At 28.0% G+C, this 15,635-nt stretch overlaps 1 protein-coding gene across 8 annotated transcripts in view; it reads right to left on the reverse strand.

The window, feature by feature from the left end:
- Positions 1-15,635, reverse strand: part of LOC123291644 (glutamate-gated chloride channel) — a 132,495-nt gene that overhangs the window by 34,118 nt on the left and 82,742 nt on the right. For all 8 annotated transcript variants that reach the window (XM_044872003.1, XM_044872002.1, XM_044871997.1 and 5 more), the window contains exons 5-8: positions 15,570-15,634; positions 4,952-5,172; positions 3,477-3,559; positions 23-163 (exon numbers count right to left, since the gene is read on the reverse strand). In XM_044872003.1, coding sequence (XP_044727938.1) covers positions 23-163; positions 3,477-3,559; positions 4,952-5,172; positions 15,570-15,634 — 510 coding nt within the window. The remainder of the gene's footprint in view (positions 1-22; positions 164-3,476; positions 3,560-4,951; positions 5,173-15,569; position 15,635) is intronic.

The following is a 15,635-nucleotide window of genomic DNA, read 5'->3' on the forward strand; positions in this document are numbered from 1 at the left end:
TATAATTCAAATAAAAACTTACCTCGCCAGCTAGCTTTTATTGGACATTCAGTAGTTTGATTGTGAATAAGATATGCATTCAATGTTGTTAAACTCGGTGATTTTCTCAGCGTATCTTCGTCATTTTTCCATACGTACGTTATTGCAGTTTGTTCATACGATACTGTCAACATACAACACAAAATTTTATAGTCATGTGTGTTATCCAATATATATAAATTTTATCCACCTGTCTATGTATATTATGTCATACACTAAATATTCGAATTTGTATCCCTATATATTATAAACGTGAAAGTAAGGATGTTTGTTTGTTTGTTTGTTTGTTTGTCACGCTTTCACACTAAAATTGTACAATATAGGTATAATATAGCTCATACATCAGAATAACCCATGAGCTATAATTTATAAAGATATATTTTTAAAACAAATTAAAAAATTAAATTTAATCTGACATTTACTATTTGAAATTTTTACAGATATCTTTACTGTATGGTTCAAAATGGTGATTAAAGATGGATCAGATCTAATCATCATTTTGAACCATAAATAAAAGAATTCTGTAAAAATATCAAATAGTAAATGTCAAACATTTCATAGCTATCTTTTCTGATATACTCAATGAATTATGAGTATTTTACAATTAAAAAAATTGAAAACTGTGCATACCTTTTAGCTGCGTAAAACAATCCCGCCAAGTGTTATGGAAGAGGCATAAGTGAGATCAAGAGAGGTGGAGGCTATAAACCGGTGGTTTTTACTTTTAAGCCCAGTGAAGCGGGCGGGTATCAAGCTAGTTTTATTATAAAGTACAATCTTCAATCTATCTAGCAAATAAAACCGTCATTTGATTTTTATTCTTATAATTTTCTGCTCTAAATCATACATAAATTTTCTTGATTAGAGACTATAAGCATATTTGTTATAGAAATTTTTAATACTGCATTATGGTCCGGGAGATGTACGTAAGAAATCTTTTAATGTTCATCGTCATATCTGGTGTTTTCATCGAGACTAGATATCGTAGCCCAAATTCGAAGTAATGCCAGACAAGTTTTTTCAACAAAGCTGCATCGCGAAGTATAGACAGATAGTTAGCAATGGAACTATATGAAACGTTGCACAAATTAATCGATCTACTTTCATGAAATTCATGATATTTGGCAAACATTTAGGAGAATTCATCCCTCTTCCCATTAAAGGTAGATAGAATAAAATTTGATGCAAAGTGGTCTATGTTTCGCGAAGTAAACTTGTCGAAAAATCCACCCAGTAAACTATTTTTCCCTTGATTAAGGCTTCGGGATCGAATCCTGGTGAAAAATGGCATAGACGTCGATATCTTTGATTAATTAAAATTTCAAACCACGTCACTTCGCATGGATTTTTTTCGTGCATCACCCGAACTATTTGAAGTATTAATTTTTATGTAAAAATGGGAAGGGTGAATGAATGTTAAGAACCCTACTTCTCCACCCTAACAAGCGTTAGCAGTGATTTTTTTAAATTTAATCTACAACTTAATACAATTGTTTTTAATTTTAATCTATTGCTCACTGTTTTTGAACTACCTACGGCCTACGTTCACACAATTGTTTGACCGGTTTCAAAGAGGTCCAAACAATAAATATCAAGCTTTATAACTGGGTAGAAAAAATTTGCGCTTGTTATTAAACATTGTACCAAAAATTTGCATCAACTCATTAGTCATTAGCAGTATTTTGTGCTCATGTATTTCAAAAAAAAAAAATTATACACGTATTTATATTAAATGACTGCCAATTGTTTTAACAAAACTTATAAAAATTAATTATAATAGAAGAATAAAATTGGAAATTATAATAAAATAGCAATTAGTTACTATTCTCAAGATAAATTAAGTTAGAATGTAAGCACATTTATATTTTCTTAACGACAACTTTATAGTTATTTTAAAATATATATTGTATTTCGAATTTTATCTAGAATAGTGTATATAAATTGGTATTGTCTTATTATACCATGTATATGAAATATACATAGTATACTAAGTTTAGTCCCAAGTTTGTAATGCTTAAAAATATTGATGCTATGAACAAAATTTTGGTACAGGTGTTCATAAAATCGTCTAATAAGTGCATTCCCGGTTGTCCGTCTGCCCGTCTGTCATCATGATAACTCAAAAGCGATAAAAGATATCAAGTTGAATGATTAACATAGGTCAATTGGGTCTTGGGTCTGTAAGGCCCATCTTGCAAACCGTTAAAGATTGAACAAAAGTTTAAATATAAAAAATGTTCCTTGTAACTAAATAAACAACTTTTCGAAAACATCACTGTTTACCTATGAGGGCGAAAATTAAGTTCGAATATTGTATAGTATGTATTATATGGGAAGATCAGTCATTTGTGTGTGACATGAATGTATGGCTGATAATCAACACTGTCTATACATGGTTTTTCAACAATTAACTCAGTCAATTGTTTGATTTCACTAGTTTAAAATTATATTCAGTACATGATTTTTAAGAATTTTATTTGTATTTCGTTTTTAGATACGCCGAGAATTGCATACTAAAAACTGAGAATGGATTTAGTTTTATATCAACTACAAACGTGCATTTGTATTTTAAATATTGGGTAAAGTGTAGTGCCCCGGAAACATTTTATCCTTTACTTTCTCGTCATCTATGGAACAGAGACTATATAAAGACAAAGATTACTAAATTAAGCAGCCGAGAGAGAGAAGGGTAATATGAGAATAATATGTTTTTTAACAATGGCTTTAAGAATTGTCAGCTAAATGCAAATGATAATCCCTGGTGTTGCATTATCTCTTATATATAAAACTAAATCATAAGTTTACATCGTATCTACTGACTCAAACAAAGCAATTCAGTGGAGTAGTATAAACGTTTAATAAATTGAGTAGTCAATTTTTATGATCATACTACAATATAACAAGTCTACATAGCTAGCACTACTTAAAATGGGGCCATTACACCAAAAAGCTAATAGTTATTGCTGAAGAATTGATTTTTTTTTATAGCCACTTAAGAAACGATGCACCGTTAAATTCAGTTTAAAGCTAGAGTAAACATTATACCATATTATCTCATCTAACATAAGTGCTATTCGAGTTCTCAGCCCGTGTCACTCTTGAAATCACGAAATTGAACGATATACAATTTGCGTAAATTTTTAATGTTTATTAGAATTTGTTTTAAAGGATTATTATATTGATTCTTTTATTAACTTTCTTTATAAGTTGTTTCATATTATTAAGCCATCGTTACTGCTAATGACAATGATCTAGAATCGAATTAAAAATATTTCCTACAAATAAATAAAACTTTTGCCAAATATCAACTAATTGGCAAAAGTTTTATCATAAATAAATCATCACTTAAAACACCTTTAGACAACTTATAATTTTTAAATAAATTGTTAATGAAAAAATTGGCAATAGTTGAGTATGAAATTAAATTAAAAACTTACTACTTTCCATTGCGAAGGAACATAACGGATCATCAAATGGAAATATATTAAGACGACCTTGGCAGGATAAGATTAGATGCCGTCTGCAAAATATTAACAAACAACAATCATTATTTTAAGAAAAAAAAAAAGCAAAACAAGTATGTCAAACATAATTAATTAACTTGAAAAATGTTAACAACGAAGTTTTAATTGGATTAGTTTAGATAATAAAAATTGACATTTTAAATACTGTGTTTATTAGGCCTTTAAATATTTTATATACCACCGTTTTAATTTTATTTTATTGCTCTTATAACAGGGTGTCAATCAGAAACATTTTTATGAGGGATATAACTAATCTGAACATTAATCGAACCCGTATAATCAGAGAAATTAAGATTGGTATCCTCAACGAGGTTATGGTCTTATAGCTATAATTCACTCCTCATACAGAAGACTGTCAGGTCAAAACCTATTAATGCGAGTTGATTTTCTTTTAATTCAGGAAAAAAGAACTAAGATCCTACCAGTTTACGAAGATTCTCTCGCTTTTTTTTTTAAAACTATCTGTAACCTGTGAGTAGCCAAGCTAGAAACTGTGAGTCGAAGTGAGGCCTATTGATATGTGTGAAACAGGTAATGAAATAGCTTCTAGGTGTTCCTAGTGTAGTGCAAGGGGCTAAAGAACTCACTCTGGAAAGTACAAATATTTCGAAGAGAAATGTGGAGAAAACTCGCTCTAATACAAGGATTTTGAAAATATTTAACATGTGTTTTTGCTAATTTAGATCTCACATCGGGGGTTTGGAATATCTTTTATTAATATTTTTATTTAGGAATATGTACAACATATTTTTATTTAAGAATATGTACAACATACATTTAGAAAATCGAAAATCTTTATTTCTAGTAAGTAGGAAGATTGTTAGAATATAGAAAAAAAATAAAATCCCAAATTTAATTAATTAATATTCAACTCAAGGAGCGAGTATTATAAAAATTTTATTAATATTAATTTAATATTATTTTAAAAAAAATATAAAATTATATTATATTTCAGTTTTTGGTATTTACCCGTTAAATTTCAAATTATATGTAAAAGCTGATTTTAATATTCAGATATTATAAAGGAATACGGGAGTTAAGCTTTTTGTTTTTACTGAGGCTGGCCTGAAAGCTTGATTAGTCAGATTTAATACCATTGTATTTGTATTTTTAATAAAAATTTACCAGTGAAAAATAGCGAGTTTTTTTAGAAAAATAAGGATTAATTTAATCTTATTAACACAAAATAAGTATGTTGAGTTGAAAAGAACAAAAGACGGCTAAACAGGTACACAAACAAAATTAGAATTAGAATATTCGAGTTTTTTCTACAACAATATGAAATAAACACTAACAAATAAATAACCGAAAATTTTTGTTGATTTCATTTGTACAAATTGAAACTATTTTAGTGCCTATCAATTATGAATTAAAATTGGTTTACTTACCGCATTAAATAATTAACAGTACCATTACGATAAATTCGTAATGCGAAATGTACTGGTATTAATGGATCTTTAAAATCACCATGCATTATAAAATATGTATCTGGCAACCAAATATCATTGTGATGATGGATTGCATTTAAATAATCATAAATTGATTCATTATGATATTGTATTCGTGGATCAAACCATTGCTGTTGTAATAAAAATTCTACTTCATATTTCTGAAACAAAAGAAAAACAAAAATCAATTTAAAATAAAACTTCTTTTTAAAAAGTAATAAATTACAAGCTGGCAATGGCGAAGGAAAAATTTATTTACCAATTTTGAATCTGGGGCCTAATTTGCGAGATAATTAACAAAATTAATGAATATAATATTAATAAAAAGTAAATAACTTTATCGAATCACAGTTCAATAAAATATTGAAGGAAAAGAACAAATTTTTTATAGAAGATATTCGCTTAGTTCAAAACCTAAATAACTGCCCTGCATCCTTGAATTGAGATTTTTTAAAAACAACAATGTTGAAAGTTATTCCTTTTTTTTCTAAAAACTACATAAATTACTATTTTTCATATCCTTGCAATCAGGAAATATTCTATAGAAATTTATTTTATAAAAAAGGTACCATACAGATTGGAAAATAGAAAACGTAAGCATTTCTAGTAACGTTGTAGAAATGCATGTTGACTAAACGAAATTTTTATCTGAATCTATTCCAAACAAACCCAGAATACATTTATTTAATATAAATATTATCCTATAAAATTTAATAATTTATGTTCTAGGAAAATCCGGCAGAAATGTATATATCATAAATTTTCCAAGTATAATATTAAAAACACTTGGAAAAATATAAAATAAAACACCAATTACAACCATCAAAAAGAATATTTTATATGTGTCATTCGCGAAAAAAACTTTTCGACATGCATGGCAATTTAATATTTTTGTTTATCACGAATATTTTTAAATAAGTTTTGTTTAGGGTAAAGTGGCTAACCAATATGTCATTTTTCAAGCACTTTTTCAAGCATCATCACAGTTTTTCTCGAAATCAGTACAAGATAGACGGTTGATTAAATTTGTAGGAAACTTCAAAGAGTGACTTTATTGACTCTAATTTCGTACCAATTCCATTGCATAATATTAAGGAGATCAAGAACGTATCAAAGTTACGTACCAAAGTATATAATTCCAAAACGCAAAAAAGTAATTTTCTAAGAAATACTTCGAAAACTTTTTAAAGTTTTATAATAACGTCGATCGGAAAGAAACCATTATTACTCAAATTCAAAAATAAAATGAATCAAAAATCAAATTTAAAAGAATAATCTCTTTTATTTGTAACTGCCAATGTAGTGAATTTCTATAGCTAGCTCAGTCAATTTATTTTTTTAATGGATTTATAAAGTTGGTCGAATTACTAACGAATGTAACGAATGGTTTTACAATATTTAAATAAATATTTACTTACAATTAATTTAAAACATTAGAACAATGAATTTACTATTTGTAAACAATATCGGCTGTAAAATAATTTACATATTCAAGATTATTTTATACCAAATTATAATGGTAAATGAGTAAATATGATACAATATTGTTAATCTGAAAATACTATAGGAACACGAATATATAGAGTGAGTTAGAATGAACGTACTATGTCGAACGAATGTTTTAAACTTTTGAAATATGAACAACTCAATTTATAAACTCAAGTAATTAATTCAATTTTAACCGACTTCAAACAAAAAAGGAGGATGTTATCAATTCGACTGTATTTTTTTTATGTGTGTTACCTCAGAACTTTCGACTGGGTGAACCGATTTTGATGATTTCTTATCCATTTGAAAGCTAGTGCTTCCCGTATGATCCCATTTCATTTGGGACTATTTCTGACAACGGCATCCATGAGAAAACCATAAATGTCTTAAATTTGCGTAAGTATGCACGATAAGAGTACGAATAACTCTATAACACGCCAAACTTTTCTTGTAACAAAAAAAAACCGACTTTAAAAGAAGAACTTTTCCAAAACAAATTAGTATGTACTAAAAAGTAAAAAAATAACGATAATATAATGTAGTTAAAATTATTGTTATTTTTGGGGTCGGTGTCAGTCAAGTTAATGTAGCAAACTGTTCTGTCAGAGTTGTTTCCTTGGCTGAAACCGACTCTAAAAATAACAATAATTTTAACTACATTATATTATCGTTATTTTTTTACTTTTTATTTTATATTAATTTGTTTTGAAAAAGTTTTTCTTTTGAAGTCGGTTTTCTTTTTGTTAAAATTTTTTTTTAGTATAAATTTCAAGTATTAATATGAATATCAAGAAATTAAATTATTATTATTTTTTTTTAAATTATAAAAACGCTTAGGTTTCTGTACTATTATTTTAAAAAACATAGGGTATTTAAATAAACATCCAATATTCTCGTAAAAAATGTTTTTCTTGAATTCATATATAAAAACTGTAATAAATTGATAAAACTCGTGATTAAAATAAATATTACATCAAAACAGTATAAAAAGTTTGTTAAATAAGAAAGTTTTTTTTATGAAAATACCATCAGTGACTAGTTACAAATAACTTATTAAATTATTTATATATGAAAAACAAAATTATTTGAATTATATTTCAATTTTCTTTCACAAATTTATCGAAGTATGAATGAATTTTCTTTACAGTTTAAATACTTTTCTTTTTTAACCATGGCCTTATGTATGTATGTATTCAGGTTGAAGACAAAATTCTTTAGATGTTTTAGTATCTACATATCTCGGTAAAAGTTTAATTTGTTTTTATTGCATATTTAATGTTTTTTTTTATCTTTTTCATCTGATCTAAATCGGTATTATTGTGTATTTGTTTAAATTAAATTTTTATCTTAGCTTAATATGTTTTTAAAAACTAAAACAGTTTTTCATGAATATTCAATAGTCAAACCACAATAAGCTGACGATTATCTCAATATAACTTCTAGTTCTAGTATATCTACATAGTTTCAAAACCGAAAAAGGACAATCATCTCTCGACAATCATAATACAACATCTAAATACAGCAATACCAGCCTCTATTTTTCTGGATACAGGTCAAATACTAAAATGGTAGAGATTAAAGTAAAGCTTCGTTAGGAAGTTTAGGCAAGACTACCGCGTAGCAGACTTCGATTCCCCTGTTCTCCTTATTCCCATTTTTGTTCACAACTTTAAGGTTTTGTTAGTGTTGCGGAACTCTTATTGTTTTGAAAATAAAATCCAGCCCATGTTACTCGCGGATAAGTGAAAGTACCTTCCTATAAGTGAAAGAATTTTTAAAATCGATCCAGTAGTTATTGAGTCTATCCCATTATTCACAAGAAAAGAGAAGAAATATTTTCTCTTTTTTGTATGTGCGGAAAATTGCTAATAAACAATAAGATCGAATTTTGCAAATAACCCAATATGCAAGTTTAAAAAGGTCATGAACGAGCTAAATATTAAATTCAATTTGTATTTATTTATACTTAATTGAATTGACAATATTTTAATATTTTAGTACCCATTGAATTCGAAAAGCAGTAAATTGAATATATATTTATTATTTCTATTTACAAATTTTTAATGAATTTTTCGAAAAAATTTTTTTTGTTAAACAAACAGAATAAATAAAATGTGTAACAATTGGAACAAAGAATATGTCAAGTTCATACTATTTCTATAGAATATCGGGTAGCTTCATAGACAATCAATTATATTTTGAACTTTTGACAGTTTGTTTAATAAAAATCAATTAATTTCCATTCTGTTCACAATTATTCTGTTTTTCCAGATATTCATTAACTTGAACTTTATAGTTATGAAAAATAATTATATCTTTAAGAAATTTTTGTTATTTTTTTTACTCACTTTATTTCTTGAAACTAAACCTTTTAAAAAAAACAGAAATCACTCCTGTTTAATGCAAAGAAAATTTTCTGTAGTTTTGTTTTTTGTGGATTGAACTATGTTCTGAAACACTGTATAAGTCTTTTTTTTTTCGAGGAAGTATGACTAAAAAAGAACACCCATAACATGTCGTTTCTCATTGGATTCGATGCTATATATGTATGCCATTAATGGAGGTAATGGCTCTTCTATCAACTTAAATGATGATGATAAAGTTTATTGATGTAGAAATAATTTAACGTTTATATTAACTTAACGAGCGAAAGCAAACCGATTGAACTTTACCAATGAAGATGTACTATATGTATTGTATATCTATTTATATGGCTGGTGGATATTGGTAACTACCTAATCGGTGTACAGATTATGTATGTAATACACATTGTATCCAACTTATATACCAGATGCGTCATAGCAATATTCCCTATTTCCGAGTAGTTTATTTAAAAATAGCTTGATAACGTCCGCTTCGCTTGGTTTAAAAGTAAAGACTGGTAAAGAACACCACGTTATAGCCTTCATCTCTCTTGTTCTCACGAATTCCTCTTCCTTAACACTCGAAAAAGGAGTGGGAATTGTTTTACACAGGTATTACAGTTTTCGATTTTTTTTGAACGCCCATTTTCGAGTAATTATTTGAAACTAGCTTGATAAGCCCCCCCCCCCCCCGCTTCGCAGAGTTTAAAAGTAAAGACTTGTAAAGACCATCGCGTTATAGTCTTCACCTCTCTTGCTCTCACTTACCCCTCTTTCATAACACTCGAAAAAAGAGTAGGAATTGTTTACACAGATAAAAAGGTTCTACAAGGTAAAAAATGAATGGCGTTTGCTACAATACTGGTATGGTCTAGAGACAGATACTACAGTATTTATTTAAGCATAAGTAATATTACAGTATTAAACAGGGCTATCCACCAGAAGTATTTTGCGTATCGCCAATCAGTATGATGCCCATAATGCATTGACTCGCCTGTCGTTACTATTACTAATGTAACTATTGTCTCAATATAGTACACATTATAGCGTTCACACCGATACTGAAAAAGTGATATCCACAATTTCTTACCGTGTGATAACTTAATGATAAATATTTAAAAAATGTACGTTGGCTTCAGGACTAACAAGCTATTAAAGAGAGAAGAAGGCTGTGAATTTCAAAATAAATATTTTATCATAATACTCTCATTTCTGTGGAGACGATTTTAAAGTCCGTTCTTTTCTTGTAAAAAATTCAAGTGTGTTCTTTTATTAGCAAAAAGAAAGAATTTATCTGAAAAACCTATAAAGTCGCATTTTGCAACAGATTAAAACTTGTTAAACAATTTATTAAACTATAATTCATTGAATGTATGTATGTGGATACTTTTGTTTGTAATTCAGTAAGATTATTGGATATTTTATATTCATTTGCATGGATTAGGGAGAATATGAAAAATATGCTCACAACACAACATTTGGGAATTAAATGCGAATACAACTGACATGTTTTTTTTTCTTTTTTAATTTTATTTTGTTGGATATATTCAATTAATAGTGCTATATAAATTGAAAAATAATGGATTTAGGCTTTGTAAGCTGCTTAAAACAGTGTGATAAGCCTCTTTTGGTTTTCATCATTTTCATTTAACGCTACTTTCCTTTTTTTTTTTAAATTTGTAAAAACAAGTTATATATTTATTTTGAATATTTATATATTGAGTTTTCTTAATAAAAATGATGTTAAAAGTGGACCAAGTGAGTTTTTACACGAGTAAACACTTTTCACTGACTTCACGGTTTAATAAAACTGATGTGATCAATTCTTGCGAAAAGCTCTCAAAGTATTTTTTTTTTTAATTTTCTTAAAAGTCCTTATTGAGTAGGTTCGCATGGTTTAAAAGTTAAAGGGGATGCACCAATTTTTCAACTTTAAAAGCTTATATTTCATACAATATTCACATAAAGATAAAAGTTACTTGGAATTTTCTTATCCGACCATAGCCTATGTGCAGTGGTACGCTTCAATAGACAATCCCTAAAAATCTTTACCTAAACTATAGAGCATATTTTCCGCGAACGTCAATGAAAATTGTAAATTTTTATACAAAGTTCTTAATTTATCGATATATTCAATTAATACATTGTGAACTTCAGATATTATTGATTCAATTGCTCAAGTTATATTAGAAGATACACGATTACACAAATATGGCATAAAAATGCTGACCAGTCAATTCCTGAACAGTGTTTCGTATGATGCAGGGCGTTTAGAATCGAAGTAAGCACTCGGTATAATTGTGGACCTCTTATAAATATTTTCATGATTTAGTCATAAATTCCTCGAATTTTTAAACATCATCGTATCAAATAATAGTTGATTGAACAACACGACCACTTATCACTCACCGCTCGACGCAACGCAACTCTGTGGTGTGAACTCACCATTAGGTGTTTACCTACATCATGCATATTAAATAAAAACAATTGCAAGTTAATTCAATTGTTTGAAGTTTCTTTCATACTCTTTCAATAAAAAATTGTTATTCAAGATTTGACACATTGTGTGAAAGACGTAAATAGCTTACTGTAAAGTTCTGAGACTTTTGGAGACAAAGAAAAAACTCTTTAAAGAATATTCAAGTGTGTATTATTTCCAACGCATCAAAATGGAAAAAGTAGAGATGATAAAAGAAAAATCACAAGAAATCGATGAAAAAAAAAATGAAACTCATCAGGATCTATTAGATGGTTCGAAAGATTTAGTTCATATTACAAAAGAGAAATTGACTGTTACCGATAGCAGTAACGGTACTCCTCGTACCCAAGAGAACGATAAAAATATTAGTAATGTTGATGAAGTGTCAGTCAATAATGCCGCGCCGCCGGAAACTACATCCACCAATGAAGATGGACAAAAGTCAAAAGAAAATCCTGAAGAAAGTCAAAAGAAATCAAGTGAAGACACCAAAAAAAATAAATATCATAATTTATCAAAAAAGAATCAGAAATCATTCTCTTCGAATAATTCTAATACGACTACGTATGTTGTCCAAGGTATGTCTCCAATGGATGCCTTAAAAATATATGGAAACTATCATACAAGACATACTAAATGATGATTAACAGTGGGTCGGTCAAACTTGGATATTTGTCAAATTAATGTTACGAGAATTGAAAATAGCATAAAACCATTAAATCCTTAAAAAGAAGTGTTTAAGGATTTACCAAATATATATTTATTTATTGTTTTCTGCTTTCCTTATGTTTAAAATATTAATTTATGTATTAAATAATAATAATAATTCATAAAAAATACATTCTTAATCTTATTTCATTAAATTTATGTTCGTTCGACAAGAAAATTTTTTCAGCTTTTACCAATGCATTGAGTCACACAAGTACGGAAAATTAATAAATTCGAAATGTAAACCAAAATAAACTTGATTGACTCATTAACTATATTCATTTTAATATTATTAGTAATTATTTTATAATGTTATTAGTTATGAAATCAGTGGAAAGGTGTAAATATTTTGAGTCGAAATTCAATGAGATTTACTAGTAATATTCATAAAAACAAATCTCTTTAAAAGACTTTTTTAAATATTATATGTTCGTGAAATAAAAATCATAATAGGTATTGAAAAACATATCTTAAACGAAATGAATTAGGCATTGAACAATTTTTCTTTATTCAAAATAAATCAAAAAAATATTTATATTTTGATCACGTAATGAATTACTATTAAGGTACATTTATGACTCAACATTTTTAATTTAATCGATAATAGAAAAGAAAAATATTTGGCACGGGTTTTTCTTTTCTTTTTTTTTTAATATTTTTTTTTGTAGGTACGTATGACATTTTAACCAATTTTTGTTGGTTTATTAGTCATTTTTGGGTGAAACTTTTCATCTGTGATGTTAGTTTTTCACTATCATGCGCCTATGTGCCAAAAACCGGGGATCAGGGTCTCACATTCTTGAAACCTATTGAAGCAAGTCAGATTTTTTTCCATGTATGCGCCGAAAATTTTTTATTGGACTACAACTTCAAAATTGATATTTATTTGTCAAAATTGATATTAATTGATCAACAAATATCTAAATCATTTTGTTAACCGACTTCACACAAAGAAGGAGGATGCTATCAATTCGACTGTATTTTTTTTTAATGTTTGTTATCTCAGAACTTTCGAATATATGAACCTATTTTGTTGATTCTTTATCTATTTGAAAGCAGGTGCTTCCCGTGTAGTCTCATTTCATTTTTGTTTAGTTCTGACAACGACATCCATGAGAAAACCATAAAAGTCTTAAATTTGCATTGAGTATGCACGACAAGAAGACAAATAACTCAATATCACGCCAACCGATTTCGATTATTCTTTTTTAGTGACAAATTAGTTAGTGTACTTCAGATTCACTAAAAATCACAAAATAAAAACTTTTAACAAAAAAAAAAACCGACTTCAAAAGAAACCAAGTACCAAAACAAATTAATATGCACTAAAAAGTAAAAAATAACGATAATACAATGTAGTTAAAATTATTGTTATTTTTGGAGTCGGTGTCAGCCAAGGTAAGGTAGGAAACTATTCTGTTAGAGTTGTTTCCTTGGCTGACACCGACTCCAAAAATAACAATAATTTTAACTACATTATATTATCGTTATTTTTTTACTTTTTAGTACATATTAATTTGTTTTGGAAAAGTTCTTCTTTTGAAGTCAGTTTTCTTTTTGTTAACAGTTTTTTTATTTTGTTTTTTTTTTCTGACATTCTGTTTAACGAATAAGTACATCATCGGCTGTAGTTCAAGTCAAAATTCGATTTTCTTTTTAATACTGTTGTGGTTTCTTGATTGCGGAAATTTATTATTTACAATAAGTATCTATTTAATAATAAAAAGCTTGTCAAGTATTTCATTTTATTTGTTTTTGATATGAAATAACATTTTTCAAAAGAATATTTTTAGAAAATAAATAAATAATTGATAAATACGATCCTATACGATCAAAATATATGTACACAAAACATAATAATATGGTGCATGATCAAAGGAAAATCATAATAGAAAATTGTTTTTCTTTGTCATATTATAACATAAACATCAAATCATCTGGATGTTATATACAGGCAGAGAGTGTTCATGAAAGACCGAATAATACATGCAAAGTTTTAGTTTTCTCTAGGAACAGAGGCGTTAATTTAGCAATAAATCATGAAGATATAACGTCATTTAATCCATAACGTCATTTAGTCCTATTAACAGTTCAGTTAATAGTTATGAATTCAGATCAGAAATCATTTTCGAAAAGTTATTTCCAAAAATTTACGTTTCACCTTTTCGACTATTTACTTTATTATATTATAAATATAATAAAATATTACGATCAAAAAAAAAATCGATATCGGGGTTTCAACAGAAATACACGTTTTGAGGGTCCCTGATTCCAAAAAAGTGGTTTTTAAAAAATGTTGCGTCCGACAGTATGTCGGTATGTCGGTATGTCTGTTACCAAGCTGGAGCCTTCAATTTTCAACCGATTTTTCTCAAGCTAAGTACATAGGTTCAGTTTGGTCATAATTCCAGATAATTATTTCATTTTTCCCTAGGCCTTTTTTTTGGGTACTTCCCTCTAGGACAAAACTGGATTTTCCCTCTAGGCCAAAAACGGCTCTAACGATTTCGATTAAACTTGACAAAAGGCTAGACCTCAAGGTATTCCTAGAATTGGTATAAGCCACATATCCGGGAAAATTCGAGAAGGCCCACACCCTAGAGCCTATATTAATTAATAAACAGTAGTGAGTTTTGTCATTCTTCCGTCACTTTATTCTCACGAAAAATGTTTTTTTCTAAAAATTTCTACCACATCTCTTAAAAAACCACTCTATAGCTAGACATATCATATGAGGCACTCCTTTTAATAATTAATAACGTACTTTGGGAATATCAACTACAATGAACTGAAAGTAATTCCTCAAACTACATACCATAAGTATTACAAAAAAAGTTGATTGCTTTGTTATTTATTTGCTTTCAAATTGATATTTTTCTACAGAAGTAGTAGATATAAATCTGAATCGCTTACATTGGAAGTTAAAAATTCGATTTCATTGAAGTATAAAACGCATTCCTAAATTATTTATCTATATTGTAATCAATCTATTCAATGGTATCTTCATCATTTTTTTATCTTCCACTTCGATATAACTCAGTATATAAGGTAGTTTTGACCCAAAAAGTATAAAAATCGGGTACATTTGATGACTGGTCGAATAATTTTTGAAATACGATCCAAATATTGCGATATCTCAGAAACTCTGCATCCAATCAACAAATTAACCTGATTTTTATACTTTTTGGATCAAAATTTCTCATCCACCAAGTTTAAATTACAAAACAAAAAATTTTTTGCGTTTTTCTCGAATTTTTCAAAGTGAAGATCATCCTTTTCTGTGAATGGCAATTCTGGTTTAAACACTGACAATGTAGAATTTGCCTAGTGCATTCGAGATTTTTCTGAGAAAAATAGTCATTTGATCACTGAGATTCAAACCTTTTTTTAGCGAAATACCAAATTAGTGAAGTTTCGATTATCTAACTTATGAATGGGAATAAAATATTGTTTCTACTTTAAAACTTTAAAACGACTAAAGTAAATAAAATTTTAATTATACTTTTTCTATTCTACTTACCAAACTAGATTCATCTGGTGATGCTAAACTTAGTAACAATACACTAACATTTACAGTCAACGTTCC

The sequence above is a fragment of the Chrysoperla carnea genome, chromosome 2, assembly GCF_905475395.1.
Source record: "Chrysoperla carnea chromosome 2, inChrCarn1.1, whole genome shotgun sequence".
Classification (NCBI taxonomy): Eukaryota; Metazoa; Arthropoda; class Insecta; order Neuroptera; family Chrysopidae; genus Chrysoperla; species Chrysoperla carnea.